The 26,185-nt window shown below is 41.4% G+C and overlaps 1 protein-coding gene across 1 annotated transcript in view; it reads right to left on the bottom strand.

The window, feature by feature from the left end:
* Nucleotides 1–4,768: 4,768 nt before the first annotated feature.
* Nucleotides 4,769–26,185, bottom strand: part of LOC108702856 (germ cell-specific gene 1-like protein) — a 32,448-nt gene continuing 11,031 nt past the window's right edge. Inside the window, exons 3-5 of the mRNA XM_018238591.2 lie at nucleotides 16,786–16,938; nucleotides 12,697–12,808; nucleotides 4,769–5,111 (exon numbers count right to left, since the gene is read on the bottom strand). Coding sequence (XP_018094080.2) covers nucleotides 4,820–5,111; nucleotides 12,697–12,808; nucleotides 16,786–16,938 — 557 coding nt within the window. The 3' untranslated portion in view covers nucleotides 4,769–4,819. The remainder of the gene's footprint in view (nucleotides 5,112–12,696; nucleotides 12,809–16,785; nucleotides 16,939–26,185) is intronic.

Consider the following 26,185-nt stretch of genomic DNA (forward strand, 5'->3'; position numbering starts at 1 on the left):
ATTCTCGTAAAACACAGCCCTGTTCTTATATTTTCAGTTTACATCAAAATAAAAAACACAGCATACTATGAGATATAGAAATGCCCTAAGGAGGAAATATTGGCCATAAGTTAGTAGTAGTAGTAGTGCAACTGGGCATCTAGTGGTAAATTACAAGGATATTAGAAGTCACTGAGGGGTTCTGTGACCATATAAAGACACAAGGCTGCAGGCTGAGTTATACAGGGAACTCTGAGTATCACTCATGTATTACAAGGATTAATGTACCCTTTACTGTAAATTATAAGGATATTAGAAGTCAATGGGGGTCATTTATAAACAGTATAATATGGATATTAGAAGTCACTGAATAGTTCTGTGACCATATAAAGAAACAAGGCTGCAGTCTGAATTATACAGGTAACTCTGAGTATCACTTATCTATTGTAAGGAATAATGTGCCCACTACTGTAAATTATAAGGATATTAGAAGTCACTAATGACTAAGGGGTTCTGTGACCATATAAAGTCACAAGACTGCAGGCTGAGCTGAGTTATACAGGGAACTCTGAGTATCACTCATGTATTATAAGGGATAATGTATTCCCTAGTGTAAATTATAATGATATTAGAAGTCATTTAGGGGTCATCACACAAGTTCTATCACTAAATAAGGTTCAGAAGTGGTTGAGGGTTAAAAAAAAAGTTATGATAAAACACTTAATATCATAAATACTAATTATTTATTATATAAGGATATATTCCAACAGATTATCCATGGCTCTTGTATGTTCCAAGTATTTTTTGCAATAAATATTATCCCCTTATATATAAGTATTCACAAGGACTTGCACTCGTAAGCCATATAAAATATCAAGTATGTTTTATTGTATGCATCTTATACATTCAACGTTTCGGCCCACCTACTGACCCTTTTCAAGGATAAATGTATACAGTAACAGTGTATTTATTCACAATGTTTCCCATTTCAAAAATTGGCACACATTAGTTAATACATCACCAACAGTTCTTTTTTGCAGTTTTTTTTCAAAGAAACAATTTACTTTCTCACCACTAGGTGTCACTAGGTGTACAGTGAAAGGGATAATAGTCCATTCACAAATAAATTCTGTCATAGAACCTGTCAAATGTATTTGTATTTGCTTTGTCAAAGGCCGCAAGTTGTGGGTGAAACGTGCGTCAGGCGCCAAAATGTTTTTAAGATGGTTAGGCAGGGAGCCGGAACAGACTTCGATTAAAGGGCTGACATCCACTTACCAGGAGGGGATGTGTTGTGGGTGAAGGAGTTGGTGTGGAAGTGGATTTTGGAACAGTGTTAGTAAACTGCTTGACAATTGCTCATTGGTGCCTGTGGGCAGAGCTATGCAACTGCTCCACAAAATATTTATAGTGCTTCCGCTATAGTTTTATACACAGATGAAACTGATACCAATTCAGTGGTGCGCTCATTTTTATGTAATTTTGATCTGTCTACCCTTTGGTGAGGGGAATCTATGCGGGTGAATCGGTAACCTAAAGAGTCTGAGTGGGTGAACTGATCGATCCTGCTTTTTATTTTTCTATCTTTATAAGGGATAATGTACCCCCTACTGTATATTATAGGGATATCCCTGAGGACTTATGTGACCATATAAAGGCACAAGACTGCAAGCTGAGATATACGGTGAACTCATGTATTATAATGTATAATATACCCACTACCGTGAATCATAAGAATATTAGGAATCGTACCTGTGCTCCAACATGGCCGCTTGTACTGGGAACTCCAGGCAATTAAAAGAAAACTATTGTTACCCCCAACCAGTGTGGGCTCTATTAGCCTGCACCTTTGCTTGGGGATAATAATTTTGCCCAACAGGTAACCTTTAAGTACACACTGACACACAATGGAAAGGTTGGCAGTGCATACTGCAATCACTTTATTATCCTGCAGCTCAGTAGGTTTTGTCACACATCACTGCACAAACTTGGCAACAGGTAGGGGTGATCCGTGCTGTCTTATACAGTACTAGTCTAGGGTCTAGGCGGTGTTAGTCCAAGGTAAACACTTCTTAACATTCGCACTTATTTTTTTTTTTTTTTTTAGACCTGGCTAAACTAGGACTTTGAGTCCTTCCCTCACCCCAGCACATAATTATTAACAAGTATATAGTGTCACTCCCTCTTTGCATACCTAAATGTGTAATGCAATCCTCTGCTACAGGATTACTCTGTTACACCTTTATATACAGGTATGGGATCTGTTATTCAGAAACCTGTTATACAGCTCCAAATTAAGGAAAGGCCATCTCCCACAGACTCCATTTTGTCCAAATAATCAATTTTTTTTAAAATGATTACCTTTTTCGCTGTATTAATAAAACAGTAGCTTGTACATGATCCCAACATACTGTAGATATAATTGATCCTCATTGGAAGCAAAACCAGCCTAATGAAATTATTTAAAGTTTATATAATTTTCTAGTAGACTTAAGGTATGAAGACACAAATTACAGAAAGATCCAAAGATCCATTATCCGAAAAGCCCCAGGTCCCGAGCATTCTGGATAACGGGTCCCATACCTGTATGTATGTGTAGTATAGAGCAGGGTTTTTCCAACACTTTTTTACTTGTGAGACAAATTCAAACCTAAAAGGAGTTGGAGAGCAACACAAGCATGAAAAATGTCCCCTGGGTGCCAAATAGAGGCTGTGATTGACAGCACCGGATTTCTTTTCCGGCCGCCCCTAGGCCGCGCAGTCCTAGCGCCCGCCTTCCCAGCGCGCCTGCGAAAAAACTCCGGCGTAGCTGGTGTAGTTGATCGTGGACGCAAACGTCCCCATAATGCGGCTGGGCGGCATGCCGTCCCTATTTTTTGCCGCCCTAGGCCCAGGCCTATGTGGCCTTGCTGCAAATCCGGGCCTGGTGATTGACTTTTTGGTAGCCCTTATGTGGACTGGTAGCATAGAGGAGCCTCTGTTTGGTAGTACAAATGGTATTCAAAATTCAAAAATAAACACTTGCTTTGAGGCAACTTAGAGCAACATCCACGGTTGGTGAGCAAGATGGTTGGGAATTACTGTTATAGAAGAACCCTTGGGCTTTCTGGGAACTTACAGCTCCAATCACAGAGTCTCTCTTCTCCCCTCTTAATTCACTTGACCAGAAATATTTCCAGCCTTTCCCTTGCACTTGGGACAGGAAAGCACAGTGCAGAGAGACATTCCTTCACCTCAGGTGGTGCAATATCACCTTCTCCCAGGCAAGAGTACTGAGGTTTGTACATGCAAACAGCTGCTATATAACTCTCTGGCTCAGACAGACAGATCACCCTTTCATTGGTGAGATCCAGAGTCAGTGCAGTCTTGCTGTCAAAGGGGAACTTTTTTCGGCCTAATGAGCGAAAATGTAATTCTAAGCAACTTTCCACTTTTCTTTGATAACCCCCCCCCCTTGGTCACCACTGCTGCACATCACAACCTGATGCCTAAACCCTTTCTGCCTTTTTTGTGCTGCACACCACCACCCCAGTACCTCATAGATGAAGACCCTTGTTTTTCTAGCACTACACAGATATGGGAGCCTTAGTGTGCTTTAATACTGGTAGCTCCAGTAAATTCTGACTCCATGCCTTCTCTATTCCTTCATCTGTTCTTTTTCCTTTTCTACCATTGTCATTCCCTCCTGTCTTTCTACTTTATATTCTCTTGTCTTTTTCTCCTTTTGTCCCCTGTTTTCTTACTTCATCCAGCTAACTCTTCTCTGAAGCAATTCTTTTTGCATCATTTTAGTTTGTCTTCTCTTTTCCCATTGTTTTTGTCTCCTTTATCCTTATACCTTACCCTATTTATCTTCTACTCTGGACTGCTTGATCTCCCAATTCATTTCTGTTCTCCACGACTTATCTTCACTTCTTTACCACTCAGTTCTCCTCTTTCTTCTACAAAAACCATCATCTATAGCTCTTCACTTGTTTTTACTCATTTTCCACTTAGTTCCATTTCAAGGGGTGGTTCACCTTTAAGTTGACTTTAAGTATGGTATGGAACAGCAAATTCTAAACAACTTTTCAACTGGCCTTCATGTTTTTCTTTTTCTTTTAGTTTTTGACCTTTTATTATTCATCTTTCTATTCATCTTTCTATTCAGGCCTCTCCCGTTCATATTCCAGTCTCTTATTCAAATCAATGCAGGGTTTCTAGGGTAATTTGGACCCTATCGACCAGATAGATTACATTGCAAACTGGAGAGCTACAGAATAAAAAACTAAACAATTAAAAAAGCATAAATGATGATAAGTGAAAAACAATTACAAATTGTCTCATAAATTCACTCTCTACATTATACTTAAAGTTTATTTAAAGTTGAAAACCCCCTTTAACACCATTCCTTTTATCCACCACCCCTACCATGTTCCCTGTACATTTTTTTTTTCTAATTATATTCTGCTCAAACTTTACCTCTTTTAACTATTTCCCTTCCCCAGCAGTTAATCCAGGTCTATTTATAATTAGCCCTAGAATACTTGAATGTGGCATATCTGGCAAACATTAGAACTGTGCCAACATTGTTAAAAAAGAGGAGTAAGGAAAAAAACACCTCCAAAACTGGCCACAGCTGCAGTGAAGTCAATAAAAAGGTGCATCTGATGGGAGGTTTGGCACTTGGACCAGAAATAATATTAATAAGGAAAATTAGCCATTTTTTAGACATGTGATTGACTGCTATAATGTTAGTTTTATATTATATTGAAGAAACCCGTCGTTTAATGAAGCACATGACACCATATTGTCTATTGACCTTGTTTATTAATAAAAAAAATAGAATCAGCAATAAAAGCTAGCAGTACTCGTCACACTGTGTGAAGGGAAAGTTACTCCTATTTCCATATATCGAGGGGTTCTGCACACTGCTTGCCAAATCCACCAATCCTTCTCTGTTGCCTTGCAGTGTGTTAATATAAATATCCCACACTGGCTGCGTCTCGCCCTGTTCCCCGACTTTATGTTTTTGATGTAAATTTCTCTCCAGGTTTCGCCGTCTCTGCTTGAACTCTAAAATGGTCTTTGTGTATCTGTTTATTGTTGTTACAGACGCTGCCATACAGCAGGTGAATGACGCCCACGCCAGGCTGTGGGAAAGAAAACAAACAGGTAACAATATAGAATATGTGCATGTTACTGAATTACTATGCAAGTACAAAAATAACTAAGGCAAGATGGAGACAGTAGAGTAAGATGGAGACAGGAAGGCAGTATGGCAACAGTAGGACAAGATGGAAACAGTAAAGTAAAAGGTCATATACATATTATCTACATAGGCTGTTATACCTGCGAATCTGTACAGCAGACTTGTGCTATTAAAGTAGACATACTGTATAGCATAACTAAAAACCCCTTTTAATCTTGCAGGATATAATGATTATTTATATATTTAGATGGTTTCATTTTGGGCTAAAAATTTGCTCATTTATTAGAGCTTCCTATAGATCTGCTATGGTCCCTGTTTGAAATGAGGGGTGGGCGTGTCCTAATGGTCTCTGCTAAAAGCACAAAAGCAAAGGCAGGCTTCAGTTCCCTATCAGGTCAGCCAAACTGCTGATTGGTTCCTATCCTGCAGCTAAGTGTCTCGGGCTCCCTTGCATAGCCTGGGAAAGGAGGCAGCAGCAGGGTCCGACTAGGGGGCCCGGGGGCCCACAGGGGCTGCTGCCCCAGGGCCCCCCTCTGGCCCCAGCACTGCGGCCGGTTGTGCGCATGCGCCAGTTGCACTGTGCGCGCGCGCATGAGATGGTGCATCTTAAAGCAATAATATACATTATTCACATCACATAGTCCTGGGTCCATGCAGGTAGTTTTATGATTCTCTCAGTACGCCTTATAGGTTCACTTTCTTCAGGCCTATTGCTGTTGATATCAGGAGTAGGAAAGTGTCCTTCATCAAATGGAGCTTTTCCAAAGTCTTATCTAACAGGAGCAAGACGACTTGCATTCCATATGTGTCCATCAGAGAGTTCATGGTCCTCGCTGGCGTCTCACTTCAAGTGGTGTAGTAAATTTAGATTGTCCTTGTTTCAGTATTCCTGGTTTCTTAATTCTGTCTAAAGATCCAGGCTGAAAGTGCACTTCTCTGGCACCACGTTGGTTTTCTGTCAATATAAGCCTTGCATTTGGATTGTCGACGTTTGACAATGTCAGCAGTAGATGATTTTGTAGGGACAGTATTTTGTGGAAGTTTGATGTCTGCAACATGTAACTTAGTGCGCATCTGTCTGCCATGTAATAATTCAGCAGGAGATGATTGGGTTGTTGCATGGCACGTTGCTCTGTAGTTATGTAGGAACTCTGTTGTAAATACTTTCCAAGATTTCCCAGTAAGATTTGCTGTCTGTAGTGCTTCTTTCAGACTTCTGTTGAATCGCTCGACTTCCCCATTTGCTTGTGGGTAATACACTGAAGATTTCCTATGCAAAATATTCCTCTCTCTCAGAAAGGATTCAAACTCAGATGAAAAAAACTGTGGTCTGTTGTCTGATATTAACTCCTTTGGATTACCTTCTCTGCTGAAGACTGTAGACAGAAATGTTATTACTGTAGCTGATGTTATATGAGAAACAAATGCAATTTCAGGCCATTTACTGTAATAGTCCATCAAGTTTCTAGCAAATCTACAGTCGAACGGAGCATCTGTAAAAGGACCGACAATATCAATAGCAAGTTTTTCCCATGCTGAATCAGGGAAGTGTACTGGTTTTACATCTGGTCTCAACTTAACTTTGTGTACAAAGTTCTTTGCACAACCCAGTGAAGTGTTGCTTTGTGGTGAAATTTTAGACACTGGCTGTGTGGCAGGCACTGGTGCTGTAGTAATGAGACATTCAACTAATTGTAGGTTTAATGCAGCAAAGAGAGACCTTCCAAGTATAGCAGTACCCTTATTCACAATGTAAAAGTCACATTTTGCAGTATTTGATTCAAATTGTACAGTCACTGGCAAGAAACCAAGCACAGGGATTGGATCCTTTAAGTAACTGACCAGTTTCAGGGCAGGTGCAACAAGAGGATCTTTTTTTCAAGAAAATATCCTTTGGTAGTATACAGTGGCGTAACTAGACCCCTAAGGGCCCTGGTACTTAAATTTACAACTGGGCCCCCCTATCCCCCTCCCCCCGAGCATTGGGCTGGAACAGTCTCCGATAGACTCCATTATAATCAAATAATTCTTAGAAATAATAAACTTTTTAAAAATGATTTCCTTTTTCTGTGTAATAATAAAACAGTACTTTGTACTTGATCAAAACTAAGATATAATTAATCCTTATTGGAAGCACAATAGGATAGGGACCTCTCCCATTGACTTATATACAACCTCAGTAGGTCTGAGATGCCTGGATTTTCGGATTCAGACATTTTCCATGCTTGGGTATAATAAATCTCAAAACATTTGAGTATTTGTTTCCACTAAAATTTCAGATTTTATTGTTAAAAAAAACTAACTTTGTGAGTTTTTTGGATTCGGTCTTTGATAAATAACCAACAAAAAGTGATTTTCATCCTCACTCTTGGTAACCATTCTAAAGGCACACAAATGCACAAACTTCAGACTTTTCATGTATGCAATTAAAGCTTACAGGACTACAAAAACAGCCTAATGAACCTGGTGCTGCAATTTATAATAAGACTATTGGGCCTGTAAATTTTGAATTACCCAGAAAAGCGCTTGGGTTTCTTCACCACCAGGCCAATACGTATTTGTAGATTTCTGCAAAAAAGAAAACCAAAACCTCTGTTCCTGCCATTTATTTGGTTTCTAGAGGTTACGCAGCCAGCACATACTATTCAAACCCACCTAATGCTTCAAGAAGGGATATCCACCCTGTGGCCCACCAACATTAACCGAGGCTACAACTCCTAGCAACAGCAAAGCTGCAGTTTGTACCATTCATTAATTGCTTTTCTTACAGCAGTGAAATAGTTAGTGAACAGGCTAAGCCCAAGCAGTGCACATCCCTGTGATATCTGCCATGTTCATTTAATGCATTTTGCTGATTCATTTATTCTCCAGCTCCCAGAAGGAAAAACAAGGGCAAAGATAGTCAGCAGCGCTCAAGATGTGGCTGAATAGAATTGTGCTGGGTTATCTAAAGAGGCGAAAGGGCAGCTATTTTCTCTGTCATTTAGCCTGCTGACGTTCACATAGCAAATACCTCCCCGATTCCCAATAATCCACCCCCATCTACAAAATATATCCCTCCACTATCAACATTGGCATGCAGCTAATTGGATGTCGATTAACTGCATGGATTCTCAATGGAATTGGCAGATGAAATTAAAACTTCCTAAAACAATTACAAGCACCTTGGGATGCCGCTCTGTACTTTCCCAAATTGCATTAAAAAAATAGTTCATGTTAGGGTATTACAATGTTATTCTTCCTATAATAATTTCATCCCCTAGTCCTATAGACCCCCCTCAGACTCCATTCTTTAAACAAATAAAGAACACAAATTTGACTTTTTTATTACATTATCCAAGTAATCACAACAAATGTCTGTCCTTAACCAAAAGGGAATTATGGGTCAACAAACAAATTAGACAAATGATATTCTGAATCGTGTAACAGAATTACTGTCATTGTAATGGACAGGGAGGAAACCTCACCCTAAAGTTATACAGCATGAGCACACAATTTGTTGAGCTCAGATTGGAAAGCAGAACCTATTCAGAAAGGGGGTTTTGGCAAAGCAGTAATTACTTGCAGGATCTACAGCAATGATAAATATAGCTGTGATTCCAAGCACAAAAAATTTTAAAATCCCAAGCAATGTGCCATTTCATTGATATTTTACTACAAGTTCTTCGTGATGCCATGGTTTCATATAGTGATGCATTAATACTTACAATTGGTCATGATGCAGGATAAACTAGCGGCATTATATAGCTCCAAGATCTAAGTACTGCAGTTTACACTAGTTCAGGGATAGGCACTGTGGCTACCAGAGAACTTTGACTCCTATTCTCTGAGCATTCTCTTGCCAGCTCTGCTGGAAGTTGGAGGCTGGGAGTTGCTTTACCATAACAGCTGAATGGCTGAAGGCTGATTGATCCTGAGTTAATGTGAACAGCTCCAGAGGCTCCAGTGTTTCCTGATTTTGTGCTTAGCAAGGCTCATTGAATTGCTGTGCTAAAAGCACTGTAAATCTAGGGCCATAAAGTTTTTGCAGGAGTACAAACTTCTGTTGGGCAGGGGCTGGAAGTAATGGATCTGAACTGTATTTTATTCACTTCCAGCTGCAGGTACATATGTTTCATCATTACTTTATCACTTAAGGAAATGCAAACTGCAACAGGATGCATCAGCTTGAAGGGGTGCTTGTTTTATCTCCTATTACTGAATCAGTGTGTTATGTGTTACTTATATATTTACAGTATTTGCATAGAGGACATACACTCACTATCCACATTGTTGGTCAGAAATCCCCCCGCCCCATTCACCAATGAATTGCATGCAGTGTGTTGAATCGTTAAGATCAATGTATGTGTGTTAGTGTGTGTGTGTGTGAAGGGTTATGTGGGAGGATTCATTTTAATGATTTTAATTTTACTGATGCCAAGCTAAAGCCATGGGTCGGGAGGTGGTAGGGTTACCATTGGTTCCTTGAATCCCAGGAGCAGTGCAGACATCAGCCACTGGGAATCCCAAACAGCAGCCCTATGACATGGGAGATAGTCATACTGCGTGGAAACACAATAATACACTATATGTTATTTTGAATGAGGTTTGGGGCTGGAAGGAACCCAAGACCACCGACAGGTTCGCAAAGTCATTTTGGGGAACATAACCTCTGCAGCACTGCGCGCAGACAGACACCAATCATTGGCCTTTAGGTTCACTCACCCTGGTGGTCTAGTGGCTGGTGGGGATGCCCGCCGCATTAGTTCCTTTCCTTCCAGCACCGGCTCTCCTATGTCGCGCGCTAAGGGCAGCACGCGATGGTGACGTCATGCACAGCGCGCCGTGGACAACCCAGTAATCCAGTCCAGACACAATTTCTATGCTGGGATGCGGGCCCCAACCGGGGGTGCAGGGGCCATGGTGCCGCTGCACCCTTTGCACCCCCGGTAGTTCCTACACTGGTAGTATAGAAACAGTTGAACCGGTATCAAGCATCAGGTTAATGGAGTGTCCCTTGTCAGCAGAAGCAGTATTGACACTGACAGTGCATATAAACTTGTCAGGAATAAATGTACCAGCTTTATCCACACTTACTTTAACATTTGTAGTAGTGACTTCATGAACATCTTTAGCAGAACTACGGCAGATCTTAGCAAAATTACCTACTTTTGTGCATTTGCGGCACCATTTAGCTTTTGCAGGAAATGTAACATGATTTGCAGTGTGTTGTGTTGAACCAGAGAGAAAGCAGTATTTTCTATTTGTATTTGCTGCAAGGTTTTGCAGTGTAGGTGAATCCTTAGCACTGTATTTTGCCTGTGACTGTGCATTATTAGGCCACAGTGCTGTACATTCACAGCAGTTCCCTGACTGAGAGTTTTAGCCTCTGCCACTGCTGTTTCAATTTGGCTAGCAACTGTAATAGCCTTTGCAAGGGTTAAATCCTGCTCTAGGAGCAGTCTCTCTCTAATGTGAGGTGAGTTTGTTTTTTCCACTATTTGGTCTCTTAGCATTTCATCTGTTAGATTCCCAAACTCACAGGTAACAACCAGCTCTCTCAAAGCTGCTACAAATTGTTCTTTATAGCAGTAAGAGCAGTTTCATAAGTCTCATCAGGTAATGGTAATGTATAGAATATACGCTGTCCCTCTGCTCCCAGGCAGTGAATAAGTAAAGAATGCTTTCTAGCAGCAGAAATCTCCCCTTGGTCAGCAGCAGTAATGTAATTTTCAAACATACGGATCCAAGCAGTAAAAGGTATGGTAGGCTCACCAGGGTTTGGAAGAAAAGGTGCAGGCTGCTGCAGAGGTTATGTTTTGGGTAGCCGAGGATGAGTATAACGGTGCTTTATGAGCAGGCTCATGCAGCTCTTACACAACAGGAAGCAACTCTTACTTTCACTTTTAAGCAGTCTAGACAGTAAAGTGTATTCACAGTATAACTATTGTGTACAGTGACATCTACAGGCCATTTGTATAAACACCACGGTTCGCAAATGCGCGCAATGTTTTTTTGGCATTAAGAAGCTAATATTTGTGGGGATCTGGGTTGGCGGGGCCCACAAGAGCCAGGGACCACAGGGTTTTTTTCCGCAGTCCAACCCTGGGCAGCAGGAAGTGAAACAGATGAATGGAATTTGTAGGGTTTTTGCAGAGATTTTCAATAAATCAATCCAAAATATTGGTCTTATAAAGCACATTCCTTTTATATTTAAAAGAGTATAATGCACTGGCACATTCTTGTTTTTTTACACAATATGTCTCCTTTAAATGGAATGTTAACACTTAAGTTACCATTTATATGGTATATTACTTATTGTGTATAGATGGTTTTTCTATGCCCACAACAGCTCAGATATAAAAATTACTTTCCCAGCAAGTAATTGAACACAGAAAACTCTTCTCTTAAGTGGAAAAGCATCCAGGAATCTCCTGATACTCAACGTGTGGGCATGCAGAGGGAATGGATGGGGAGACAACAGGAACAGATGCTGAGTACATGGCTGACTTCTTGTGAGACTGAGAGATCTGTGCCAAGGTTCTGAAGTTGCACACTGCCTGGCGTCTGATTGGTGGCGGGGGGGGGGTATTGATGCTCCTTTTATTCAAGGGTTTCAGAGTATGATGGTGCAGCTGTTGCTTTCAGCTTCCTTGTACAGAGTCTATGGCAGATGTTTCCCTCATCTGAAATGCTTGTGTGATGGAAATTCACTTAATGCTCCTGATACAATGTGCACAGTTCTACAGGTTGCACAGCATTTTGACTGCCATTATCCTGTACAATACATGTGATGTGGGTTGAAGCAGAATTTATATTCCTTTTCTATTTAGCCTCTCTGAATCCAGCATTGCCTCTCTCTAACTGGGGAGATGAGACGGACAGATAAACAGACAGAACTAAAGCTTAACTAAAGAAGTAGGCAAGAAATGTTGCACATTATGTTTTGAGCTTCTGAACCAGCCCAAGACAACCACAGCCACTTTAGCAGTAAAGCTTTCTGTGGATTCACTGCACATGCTCTGTGCTGCTGTCACATACTGAGTTTTGGGACCCACTGACAATATACAGTACACATAGAATAGAAATGTTACAATATAAGGCTGATTGGTCATTAATACAGATAATTACTACATGGCAGCACAGAAACCAGTGCAATAAGCATCAGAATTTAATAATCAGACCTGTAGCATCAGCTTATATTACAACCTCATTTTCTGCTGGATAATTTGCGACAACCCCTAAGTTTAGCTTCTCAACAGCTGCACAGAGCCCACTGAGCATGTGAGTGTCACAGACCCTTTCCAAGATGGTGACCCCCTGTGATAAGTTTGAAGTCCTGGATCATTGCTGCTATTGACAAGCTGAAACTTTAGGCTGATGCAACATGTTCAGTATATAAATTATGGCATGTTTAGCCATATTCATTTTTAGGGTTTAGTTCTCTTTTAAACTTCCCTTTTTCACAATGACCTTCTCAGACAATTCATGAATGGCGTCCAATCATATGATTGGACACTTTGTTCCATTTAAGAATGATCACTTACCAGTAAGACCATCCATAATCCCAGTTCTGTGGCCTCCAGTCTTCTGGGCCCAGATTGACGGTCATTTGGAACACAGTAGTGTACATCATGTGTGCCACCATCCCAAGCAACCCTGTAGGGAAGATACAGACTGTTTATTATACAGCATAATAACTGCTAATTACAGTAACATTCTTCACTGGTCTAAATGCAATTATTATCTTTCTCCAGCCACTTTCACAATTTCATATTTATTTATTGGTGCGCTCTTTAAGCCTAACATTGCCTAACATTGCTTTTAGTATCTCTCAATTCATTCTGTTGTCAGACACTTCCTATTATATTCTCAGCTGTGGGAATCAATACTATCAGTTTATCAATGTTTCCTGACTGGAGCAATTGGTCACTAGTGCTGTTTGTGACTCACAAGCATGAGGGACCAGTTGCATTAGAATTTAAACACTGTATATAAAATAGGGATCGAATCCAGGACTCAGTTCGGGATTCGGCCAGGATTCAACGGGGAGGGAAATTGCATGACTTTTTGTCACAAAACAAGGAAGTAAAAACGTTTTCTCCTTCCCAGCCCTAATTTGCATATGCAAATTAGGATTCGGTATTCGGCTGAATCTTTCATTTCAAGGATTTGGGGGTTCGGCTGAATCCAAAACAGTGGATTTGGTGCATCCCCAATATAAAAAAATATCAATTAGACTTCCCATAGGATTCTTACACATGGACGTTTTTCCTAAGTTTTTCATACGCATGATGAGTGCGAAAAAAGTGCATTTTTGTCCATTCCAAATGCACATTTCTATTCAATTGATAGCTGAACGTTCATCAAGAGCAAGCAAATGCAGCATGCTGCATCTGAACATGCACAATAAATGCAAATGGAGTAAAACGTAACTCAGAACTCTCATGGGAGCTGTAGACAGCATTTATTTATTTACCAGTGAACCTTAAATTAAAACAGACACAAGCCAAAACATGGTGGAGAATGGCTGCAGCCGCTGTTTTATTATTAAACCGGCATATCATTCAGAACTATAACCATTGCTACTAACTGCTCAATATATAACTTCCCAGCCATCCCCTGTATCAGGTCTCTGCAGCGATCCTAGAGGGGGCGGGCCCTGGTGCGTGACGCGCAGCCGGCCCTGCCCCCCTCCGTACGGCCGCATTTGGCCGCATTTGTATGTGGCGCACGGACTGCCGGGGGGCCCTGTGGGGGTGCGGGCCCTGGCTTCCCCCTTACGGTTTATGAAGAGCGCAATGCTTGCCAACTTTTTCATTATGGCTGTATAGGGGCACTGAGCCTCAAATTGCTCCAGCATGAAAGATAATAGAATGTCATTGTTTCTCCCATACTTTTCCTTGGGTATATTTGCTTTAAACGGCATCCATTCATTCCAGCTTGAGATATGTATAAACATGTCAATATACCTTTAGAATAAGCTTTGCTTGAATCCAAATATTGTATTTTAAAGCCTGATAAACAGCCTGTCTAAGCAATCTCAACACTTGTTCGGAATTAGAAGACAGACAATTCCCCACATACAACACCCCCATGTTATCCCAGTGCCAAATATTGGTTTTATAGTGAGGGCCCCATACTACAAGTACAACTAAAAGGGGGAAAAACAAAATTCTTTGTTAACTCCAGTTCAACCCAAAAAGATGGCCAAGAATCCGCAATCCAATGTGTGCCAAAAAGCACACCAAATCCAGCAGAAGCAGCTGCATCCGTGAATAAAGCTGTAAAGCAAATTTTTCTGAAAATTCTCCCTGCCAATACTCACACAGGCGCGTGTAGGCGCCGAACACAGGTTAAGACGCAACATGCTGCATTTTTCCTGCGTTCAGCGCCTACACGTGCCGGTGTGAGTACAGCCCCATTGAAAAAAGCTAAATGCGGCTATTCCTGCGCTCCCCTGCGGCTGAATGCAGAAAAACGGAACGCAGGGGAGCGCTCATCAGTAAGAGCCCATAAGCACATAAAAAGTGCAGAAGAAAGCGTCTGTGTGTAAGAGCCATTCCGCTAATTTATATGTATGCAGGGCTGGACTGGCAATCTGTGGGTTCTCCAAATCCCAGTAAGATGCCATAGACAGTCACTATTTTTTGGGATGGTGGGAGCTGTTTGGGTCCCAGTGCAGACCTGAATGCATGGATGTGGCACCATCAAACCACAGTTATTGCTATACAGTGGTGGCTGAAGGATCAAAACATTTTTGACAGTGTCCTAACTCTGTTCATTTATATATTTGGCCTGTAGGTGGCAAGATGGTACAGCTGGCTAGAGCTGCCTTTTTCCATCCGGGAAGGAGATAGGAACTATTAAACTCTGTTAAGATGGCCAAAGACACACAGATTCAAATGTACGAATCCTCGATTCGTACGATTTTCGGATCGTGTGTGGAGTCTCCCGACATTTATTTTGCCACGCCGATCGGTCGTTCAGTCGATCGGACAGGTTCGAAAATTTATTAGGCTGCCGATCATATCTCTGCATGTATTGCCGATTGGACGATTTTCAGTGGGAGACTGTCACCAGCTTTGTCAAACATAAACTTTATTACAATTGCTGTCAGGGGCAGAACATCGGCTGATCTGTTCATTTACTGCTTTATTTGGTCTGAATGGTTAGTGGCAGGTCAGGAGATGGGGAAGTCCGATCATTCATCCGATATTGAGGTAAAATCTTTGCATCTATGGCCAACTTTACAGATTATTCCATGGGTCCTGCTGGGTGCTGTAACAAGAGAGTATTATTATAGGATGAAACTAACAGGATTATGGCAATCCTGGAGGAACTGAGCCCAGTTAATTGAAATAACAGCAACTATGTAGCAGCTTCTAAAATCAGGTTGCACTGCTATACAGCGTCCCTGCCAAAGCTGCCTACTGAGAACTACATCTCCCAGCATGTTCAGCCAGAGAATGCTAACATAAAAAAAGGATAATTTATTAAACAAGGGAAATGTGTTTTTTTTTTTCTACCCACAATGCAATCTGCTTCCCTGGGGACCCTGGTGTGCACTGACTTACGACTGCAAATGAAATACCTGTGCAACAAAGTAGCTACAACCAGAAGATCAATATAGCTGAAAACAGTTGTACCTCTAAGAGTAAAGGAGAACTCAATGTTACAAATAGCAGACATCTACATAGGGGAAGCCAGAAAGAGTTTGTTTCTTCTTTTATGTAAATAAATGTGATATTTTTCTGAATGTGGGAAGAAAAATGCTGAAGCAAGAAGTTTCATAACACTAAATGTGTGTAAAACAGCAATAAATTAGGTAACTGGGCTACTGTGCCACTTCTGTTTCTCATTTTCTGGCTACGAAACTGACAAACAGCCTTTACAGCCCTCTCTCTAGTGCAAATCCAATCTTCTCGACCTGCCGGCCAAATATTTGTGTTACCTTGTAACTCAGCACCCCTTTTCCCCCTTTTGTTTAACCCATTGCTATTGTTACCCTGCTTGGGGGTTAATTACAGCGTGTGGTAAAACCTCACAAGGAAATGTGTTTACTTGTGCTTATGGTCACACCTGCCCACAGGCCCACGGGGGCCCTGCCTGAGGTCTAAGCCATGTGTTACTTCTCAACAATTGGAACAAAGCTGTTCACCTTTATACAGTGGGCCCTGCCAACAAATAAAATGGAGCCCCTGACCTGCCCAAGTCACACCCCATTATTCCATAACCCCACCCATGACCCACTACAAGCTCCTCTCAAAAAATCACTTATTCTGTCCCTTGGGGATACTCCAGTCAGGGGACTAAGAGACAGAAGGTGTGATTTATAGCTCTGTTCATGTGTATGACGGGCTTGGGCTACTAATGCAGTTCAGCAACATTCATAGGGCCTTTGTTTGCCAGTGGCCACTATATAAATTTCTGATTTTCAAATAGCAATCAGTTCTGCAGTTTCCACTTGTATGAATAAAACACATAAATAAGACACCTCAAATAACCTCTACCAATATCTTGGCTTAATCATCTAACGGCATGCCAAGGTAGCAGTGCTGAAAATACTGATACTAAGTAAAGTTAACTGACCCTTTGTTTATTTTATGAGAATATATATATTAATAATTACTTACCTGATAACACGGTGAATATTGCCGCAAAGGCATTCAGCTTTAACCCATCGATTACCGATGTATAATAACAGACTTCCACTGACATGAGGCTCACGCCTGTAAGAAGTAATGTGATGTACAGAACCTCTGCCACGATCGAGAGCCACAGGACCCCTGTATAAAGATATCAAGGTGGTTATTACCAGCGTTGGCTTGAAACTAGATGAAACCAAAGTAAATCAAATGAACAAGGTGTGGCCCTGAGAGAGAGTATAAAATAGAACCCTATATGATTCCATTACAACAGTGTTTCATGTTCCATTGTCACATTGCATTGCTAGAGTTTGGATGCAATGGAAGGAATTTGAGGGGTGTCCCGTCCCTGGTAATGTCCAATAATTTCAGAAATGCCATTTGAACAGCTTGTTACATAGATGTTGAAGCCTTTGTTATTCATACTGTAGTATCATTATTTTAATATAGTAATAGTAGTAATAAACACTGTTATATAATAGTGGTAATAAACACTGATATATAATAGTGGTAATAAACACTGATGTATAATAGTGGTAATAAACACAGATATTTTCCCCTTAAGTACCTCTTCCATACCATAGCATTCAGATTTACCTGCCTGAGATATATCTGAGAATGGAGCAGATGGCAGAAGAATGAAGAGACAGTCTCTCTTTGCTTGTTTCAGGTAAGATGTATGGGCAATATCACAATGCAAGAGCAGCAGAAGTGCAATGAGAACATGACATTTCATCCACCTCGCCCATACAGTGGATTGGTAACAGATTGCTGAATAAACACTACTGAAGGTCCTATAGGGAACTGTGCAATTCCATTAAAATGTAATGGACAAAGTCTGAGCAACATTATAATTTTTATTGTCAACTAGAACACTCTGATAGATGTTTACAGAAGGAGGGGCTCAGAAAAAGCTCAGGTTAGAAGAAAAAGCTCAGGTTACACAGTAGATACGCTATGTAGAACATAATGGTGTTATCTGTTACCTGCGCCATATATCCTTTTTTCAATTTCCGCCATTGCTACACAGCAGCTTGTATATATGTTTATATGTGTTTCTGAAGCAAACAGACCAGTTTTACTAGTGCAGTGCAACAATACATGATATTTTCATTATTTTAAAATACTTTCATTTTTGAGGGTTACTGTTCCTTTAACTCAAGAAATGGTGGGACTAGAATACTCTGATGCTAAGGTAACAATAATTTGCACTGAAAGCAAATATATTAGGACCAATTCCTTCCAACCGTGCAATCCCATTGCTCTGATAGGAAGTCCTTTCCAGGGAGATAACTTTATTCCTAACTCTACCAATAACCTGCAATGATTTCTGCAGCCAATCATTTTGCAGTGAAATTGTATCAGTTGTGCTTTATTGCATTCAGGTTGCTCGGCACATCAACCTTGGAGATGTGCCTGCTGTATTTATTACACATCCCATTTCCCTTCTGTTCAGCAAATGCACAAATCTAAAGGGACATGTTTTTTTATAGCAAAATAAATGCACAGAGGAGTCTAGCAGGGAAATATTAACTTGCACATGAACGGCTTGGGACAGTATATAGAAACTACCCCCCTTCATTTGTTGGGTTGTTACTTAGGTAGGTATGCAGAGAATCCAGGATTCAGTTTGAGATTCAACCAGTAGTGATTGGCGAATTTGGGGCGTTTTGCCAAAAAATCTGCGAATTTCGGCGCCGGTGTCTGTTTTTTACGCCGACATCCATTTTTTTTGTTGACACCACCAAATTTTCGCGGCGGTTTTGCGAATTTATTCACCGGCGGCGAATTGCGGGAATGCAGCAAATTCGCCCATCACTATCAACCAGGATTCACCCTTTATCAGCAGGATTTGGGTGAATCAAAATGCCTGGCCTAACCATATCTGAATCCTTAAAATCAAAGAAAATCAGGAAGTAAAAATGTTTTACTTTTAACACTTCCTGGCCCTAATTTTCATTCAGAATCTATTCGGTATTCAGCCAAAGCTTTCACAAACTAATTGGGATTCGTCTGAATACAAACATTTGGTGCATCCCTAGGCAGCTCTGAGGTGGGAAGGGTTGAAATAATAGTTTGTTATTGGCTAAGAAACACCCTGATACCTTTGTGAGCCCCCTCCATGTCCTGTGTGAATGTTTAATGGTACCCCCTCATCTAGGGGTGTAAATATAGAGAGGGGCCAACACTGTGGTTGTAGAGGGGCCCTTATTAATGAACAGTTTTAGTGGATTGTAATAAAGTAGCTCTTCTTACTGAAATGTATTACTTTGTTATAGGCCCAGTAACATCTAGGTACACCACTGGATGGAGCAAAGAGGTCAATGGAGAGAGGAAGGGGGAATACATATTAAACTACTGAAAACCTATATTGATTTACAGTTAGTATCCATGTACTGTATATATAGCCCCTAAATCTTCAGCAATGGTATGAATGTATGTATATAACACTACTTGTATATACACAGGAGGATGTTGGGATTTGTAGTATGACCATAACTGGAGGACAGCAGGCTGCACCTGCTTGACTGAGTTAATCCCTCTCTTCAGCTTGTTCTTCATTTTTGTTACTTGTAAGTTGTGATTCCCCTGCTGCACTTTTAGTTCTATTCACTAGATGGCATGCAAGTCAACAGCATTGGTTGGCAGTACTGTGTGCGGGCCAGAACTATTTATCTTCCTAGCAAGGAAATGACAGATTTATTAGTGATAAAGGCATATCTCTTCATCAGTCCGGTCACAGTGCATGCTGGGCTGCTACCTACTCATTTTTCAATTTCAAAGTTCTTTTTTTTTTTTACTTCTTCGTTAGGTAAAGATGTATTTAAAAAATTTAAATTATCTGAGATGAGAAACTTCTTGTTCCCAGAGGTGTAACTAAAGACGTATGGGCCCCAAGGCAAAATGTGCACTGGGGCCCTACCTTTGGACCAGCCCCCCTCCCTTCTATGCCATCAGCTTCAGTGGCGTACTTACTGGGGAAACAGGGGGTGCAAATACATCGGGGCTTGCTCCCCAGGCCTGGCCGGTAAAAATGATGGCTGATCCCAATGTTATTAACACAGAAAAAGATAAATATATAGGAACGTCGGTATATTTTTCCAGAAAAAATGGCAACCCTAGTTGCCAGGTGCCACTGAATCCCAGCAAGTACAGCTAATGGTTGCAAGATGATGGCATGTTGTGGGCCACTACCAAGATAGGGCCCACTGCTGGCTGCAGTGATTAAGGTCTCAATGAGGCCCCCCTATGAAGGCAGGATCCAGAGAACTTGCACCCCCCTGCTCTCTTGGTAGTTACAACACTACATCTTCCCAGCTATGATAATTACAAAAGGGTCAAAGGTCCACTATCTGCCTCTGGTTATGAGGATCCTTGTGGGAAAGGGCATTGACTGAAGCGTGTGGTGGTGATGGCCAGCAGAAGGGCCTAGAGTTCCAGTACGCCAGTCTGACCCTGGAAATTCTTCCACCCCCCCTTCCCCATGCATAGAGAATATTGCAGAATATGTTAATGACAGGTTCTATGAAAGGCTGGGGATGTTATTACAGTATATGATTTAGATATCACTGAGTGTTATATCAGGACAGCAATTTCCCAGAAACCTTCTGTAATTTCAGACTTGGCCTCCATCCTAGTGAACGAAGAAGGACAACATGAGCCTTTGGACCTGAAGAGAAACACATTTTCCTACATAATCATTAAACTGACGTATGGCCCTACTGATGTGATTAAACCTGCTCCCAATCATCCCACACCGAAACCTCTTGTCCATTCAGCTTTCTGTAATGGATGCATTTTTTTGTGGGCAGGCAGCGAGGAGTTACAGGACAGTTGTGCCAAATGCTTCAAGATTGGCCAATTTGTATAATAAAACCAGTATCTTATTCTGCATGGTGTTTCCACTGGAACCTCTTTATATCCCTTTTTTTTCACTCAGTGAAAATAAAGCTGTAAAAAGGAGAGCCCAAAACTGACATTTCCGGAAGGAAATATGTTATGCCCAATGGATTTTCTGAGTTAAAGATGATTAATGGCCTCTTTATGTCCTGCTGTGACTTATTCTGCATAAATCAGAGTGGGCCCATCATCACATGATCCTGAGAAAGCCCAGTGAGCTGATCCATCTGCATCCAAATATATTAAAGGGGAACTGTCTTTCTTAAAGAAATATAGCCTCTAACGTGTGTCACCTGGCTGCTTGTGGTTATAACTCAAAGAGAGATGACGCTAACCACAGTAAGGGTCATTTACGAATACAAGTACAATGTCAGATACAAATGACTGTAGCTTTGTTGATTACATGCCTCACCTACAAATCAGCATGTGGGGAATGCCATGTTTGAATAAAGGGACAATTTTATACTTTCTACTATGGTGCATGATCAATTTCTAAAAAACTTCAGTTTCTGATGAAAATCTTGACGCTGTATGCCATGAGATAACTTCAAATCAGGGAGATGTGAAGGAGCCTACCTCCTGTTGAAACTGTAATGTGATGCCTTGAAGTGGCACTTAATAATAATTACTTTAGCTGTCAGACTCCTTTCTTTTTGCAGTACAAAAGCACAGTCACGGGCACCACAGCAACACCCACCATTGGCTGGCAAGCAGGAACAAAATTACTGTCTTCTACAGTTCGTATTTAGGGATCAAAATAGAAAGCTAGAGTTGGAAGGTGGGTCTAAAAGTGGCCACATCCACCTTCCCTATATATTCTATACCAGTTGCATATGGGATGCTTTTTGGATACATGAAGCCACATGAAAATGCCAGTGTGTTATTTTAAGAGATGCTCACTTGTGTAAGTGCTAAGTTGTGTAAGTGCTTTTGGTACCAGTGGGGGGGGAACAATAGGTAGTCATGGGGCCCCATGCATGTAAAATGAGCACCAATGAAAGAATATGCCCTTTGCATGCACAGATATACACTGATCCACCCCAGCCACCCAATTTGTGCTAAATGATTCACCAACCCACTTCGTATTTATACCAAGCTCCACCCATGATGCACCTAAAAACTTGCCCACTCAATACAAGCCCTGTCCCTCTCCAGACCCACAAATCAAGCTTTTCTATCTTGTAGTCCTGCTCTGTCACAGAGTTCCTGACTAAAGTATGGCCCTGATGTGAGTCCTGCTGATGGGTCCCCTGGCCACCGAAACCTGTGGATGCTAAGGAACAGCGATAGGGTGCTGAATTAGGGGAGGTAGGGGCCTGCAGCAGGGGGTCAGAACCAGGGATGGCAGTACATAGGGTACGGCCCCCTTTACCCTACCAGATTTTACTCTTGAAAGATTGCCACACACAGAGAGCAACCAGGTTGCTCAATCTGATTGTCTATGACATAATTCTAAATTGATAAAAAGTGTGTGACGTGTTTAATGGTTGATGATAATCTCATCATTTTACAAGTGTAAATGCTCAGTAGATATACACTCTAGGGATGCACCCATCAAGGATTCAGAATTTTTTAGCAAGATTCAGATTTGGCTGAATCCAGGTGCCTGGCTGAACTTTAAAATTGTGTGACAAACAAGGCAAATTATGATTTTTTAAGTATAATAAGGGTTCAGATTTGGGATTCAGCTGAATCCTTCATGAAAGATTCAGGATTCGACCGAATGCCAAAAATTGTGGATTATTTCATCCCTAATACACACCCACACTGGCAGTTTACTCTTAGCAGAATGTTGCCAAGAGTCTCACTTGCCCTTTACTTGGTGTTCCCAGGACGTAGCCCCGTGTGTATTGTGTAGTATATTGGCACAAAAACAAGACATGAGCATGTTGATAAGAGGAATAATGTTTCAGAGCTGCGTTTGTACCAAGGTACCAGTTGAACCCAATATTTATTGTATAAGAATTGTATGTACAGGTATGAAATCTATTATCAGAAATACCTGGGGGCTGTGGTGTTCTGGTAAGGGCTAGTCCACATTCGGGGAGATTTTGTCGCCTGACGACTAATCGCCTCGTCTTTTGAGCGACTAACTCCCCGAACTGCCTCAGCGTTTTTCCCCATAGGCTAGAATGAAAAGTCACCTGCGCTAATGCACACGCGGCGATGCGTTTTCAACAGACGCACAAAGTTGCCTTAGTGAGGCAACTTTGGGTGCCTATGGGGAAAAATGCTGAGGCAGTTCAGGGAGATAGTCGCTCAAAAGACGAGGCGATTAGTCGCCAGGCGACAAAATCTCCCCGAATCTCCTCTTGTGGCCTTACCCTAAAGGGGTCTTTTTGTATTGTTAATAACAAATTAATGTAAAATTGCTCAGAGTGCTGTTCTGAACAGAAAAGAGTTAGAAGACACTCTTTCCAAGGCGATGCAAGCAGGTAGGTAGGTTCCAGCCAATGGTGAAGCGAGGTTGATAGCATCACCATGAGGAATTTGCCTCAATTTGGGGCCTTTTTATGATCACACATTAATGACTAATCATCCCTTTGGTGTAAAATACACTTTCAGGTCCCATATATACCCCAGTTATTTTCTCTTCCAGGTAAACAAGAGAATATCAGATCAGAAAGCAGAGCTACACTAATCAATAGGTTTCAATGTGATTTATTGAGACAGCTTCATACTCATACCAGTAATGAAATTCCATGTAGTGTTCAATACATCATACACAGTCGAGAGAGAAAGCAAAAAGAGACTTTCAAGTAACAAAGCCACAGACATAATCCTCTACACGCATAGACGCCCATGTTTAGAATGCTATAAATAATGTTGGCACCTGCAACACATAAGGTGCTGGTGACTGTGGGAGAGTTTTTTTAAACACTGGAGGCATCTAAATGGCAGTTGGGGCCAGATTAGGGGTATCTTCAAATTGTTTTGGACAGCCCTTTAGAAGGACTATATTACAGTTGACTAGTAAATGCTGGTTGATAAAGGATACTAGACTTTGCACCTATTATTACACTTGCCTCTTGATGCATTATTACACTTGCGTCTGACAATGTACTGTAGGTATTCCAGGCCGCAGCTGGCGATATTTCTGAATTTGTCTGTTCTGTTACAATACTAAGCAGAGCAGGGATAGCCCGCCATTATTTAACTCTAATCAGGTGCTTCTCCTTCTGAAAATCCATTTTGGGAAACCTATGACTCATCCGCCAAACACAGGAAGCCCACCATGAGTATGTGGCTCAGTGCGTCACTGGTGGATAATTAGCTACTGTATCTACATTTGATGCCTCTGCCCCCAGGAGGGAACCTCAGCACATACAAAGGTTCTTGCTTTATCTGAGCAGAAGCTGCCACTTTCCACTGAAGACTGAAATGTCTATAGTTTCGCTTCACAAAGATTCCATTCCCTGTGCCCTTTATTTCATAATACAAACAGCATCCGAGTAACTTGTAGCAGATGCACTGACAATACAAGGGCATGCTAGGAGTCATCTGAGAAAAGGCACTCAATTGTTTGTCAAGTTATTAAGCAAGGAAAGGTGTCAGACAATTATTTAAAGGGAATGAGTGAGGAGATAATAAGGGGGATTGTGTGAGGAGATTAATCAGGGGAAAGGGGTGAGGAGATTATTTAGAGGAAATCAAGGGGATATTAATCAGGGGAAAGGTGTGAGGAGATTAATCAGAGGAAATCATGAGGAGATTAATCAGGGGAAAGGGGTGAGGATATTAATTAGGGGAAAGGCATGAAATTATTTATCAGTGGAAAGGGGAGAGGAGTTTAATCAGGGGAAATGTGTGAGGGGATTAATCATAAAAAATGAGTAATTGGGTGAGAAGATTAATCAGTAGGGATGTCGCGGACTGTTCGCCCGCGAACTAGTTCGCGCGAACATCGGGTGTTCGCGTCCGCCGAATGTTCGCGAACGTCGCGCGACGTTCGCCAATTTGGGTTCGCCTTAGCTGGAGCTTATTTTTGACCTCTCACCCCAGACCAGCAGATACATGGCAGCCAATCAGGAAGCTCTCCCTCCTGGACCACCCCCACACCCCCTGGACCACTTCCCTTCCATATATAAACTGAAGCCCTGCAGCGTTTTTTCATTCTGCCTGTGTGTGCTTGGAAGAGCTAGTGTAGGGAGAGAGCTGTTAGTGATTTGAGGGACAGTTGATAGTAACTTTGCTGGCTAGTAATCTACTTGATACTGCTCTGTATTGTAGGGACAGAACTCTGCAGGGATTTGAGGGACATTTTAGGTTAGGTAGCTTTGCTGGCTAGTAATCTACCTTCTACTGCAGTGCTCTGTGTGTAGCTGCTGTGGGCACTGCTGCTGATCTCTCATCTGCTGACTGCTGCCTGTAACCCAATAGTCCTTGTAAGGACTGCTTTTATTTTCTTTTTTGTTTTTTTACTTTGCTACTATAATAGCCCAGTGCTATTAGTCTAGCTGTGTTGGGGAGTGGGACTGGTGTGCTGCTCCTAGTAGTTCAGCACCAACCAGAGTAATTTTTTTTTTTTAATATATATATATATTTTTTTATTTTACTTATCTCACTGTTCTTTAATGTGTCCAGTGCTGTTTGCTGTTCTTCATAGTAGTGCACCAATAGTAGTGCACTTGCAGGCATTATTTGCCCAGTGTGTTCTTCAAACAACGGCCACCTAGCTGTGTGAGCTTTTTCACATTCTGTCTAAATAATAACAATAATAATTACGTGCCCGTAAACATCACCTGAGTGATGTTTTTACAGCAGCAATAATATATTCCGTATCCACTACTGTATACGTTGCCTTTGCAGGCATTGTTTGCCCAGTCTTTAACCAAGTGCCACCTAGCTGTGTGAGCTTTTTCACATTCCGTGTCCAGAAACATCACCTGAGTGACGTAGTGTGATTTCTGCCCTTTACAGCACAAAACGCAGCGCTGTGTCAACAATGTATTTTTCAGAAACATTTTTGCCCTTGATCCCCCTCTGGCATGCCACTGTCCAGGTCGTTGCACCCTTTAAACAACTTTAAAATCATTTTTCTGGCCAGAAATGTCTTTTCTAGCTTTTAAAATTCGCCTTCCCATTGAAGTCTATGGGGTTCGCGACGTTCGCGAACCGTTCGCATTTTTGTCCGGAAGTTCGCGAACATGTTCGCGAACATTTTTTCCGACATTCGCTACATCCCTATTAATCAGAGGAAAGGCATGGTGATATTGATCAGGGGAAAAGTGTCAGGAGATAAAAAGAACAGTTCAATATAACAATTTTGCAAAATAAAAAAATGTTTCTAATATAGTTCATTAGCCGAAAATGTAATGTATAAAGGCTGGAATGACTGGATGTCTAACATAGCAGAACCCAACTTCATGCTTTTCAGCTCTCTAACACATGGGACATATCTGTTCAGTGAGTTTTCAAAAGATCCTCAGGATACAGCTCAGATTAGAAAGCAAACAGTTATGACCCATGTGGCCCTCCCTCAAGTCAC

This window comes from Xenopus laevis, chromosome 9_10S (assembly GCF_017654675.1).
Source record: "Xenopus laevis strain J_2021 chromosome 9_10S, Xenopus_laevis_v10.1, whole genome shotgun sequence".
Classification (NCBI taxonomy): domain Eukaryota; kingdom Metazoa; phylum Chordata; class Amphibia; order Anura; family Pipidae; genus Xenopus; species Xenopus laevis.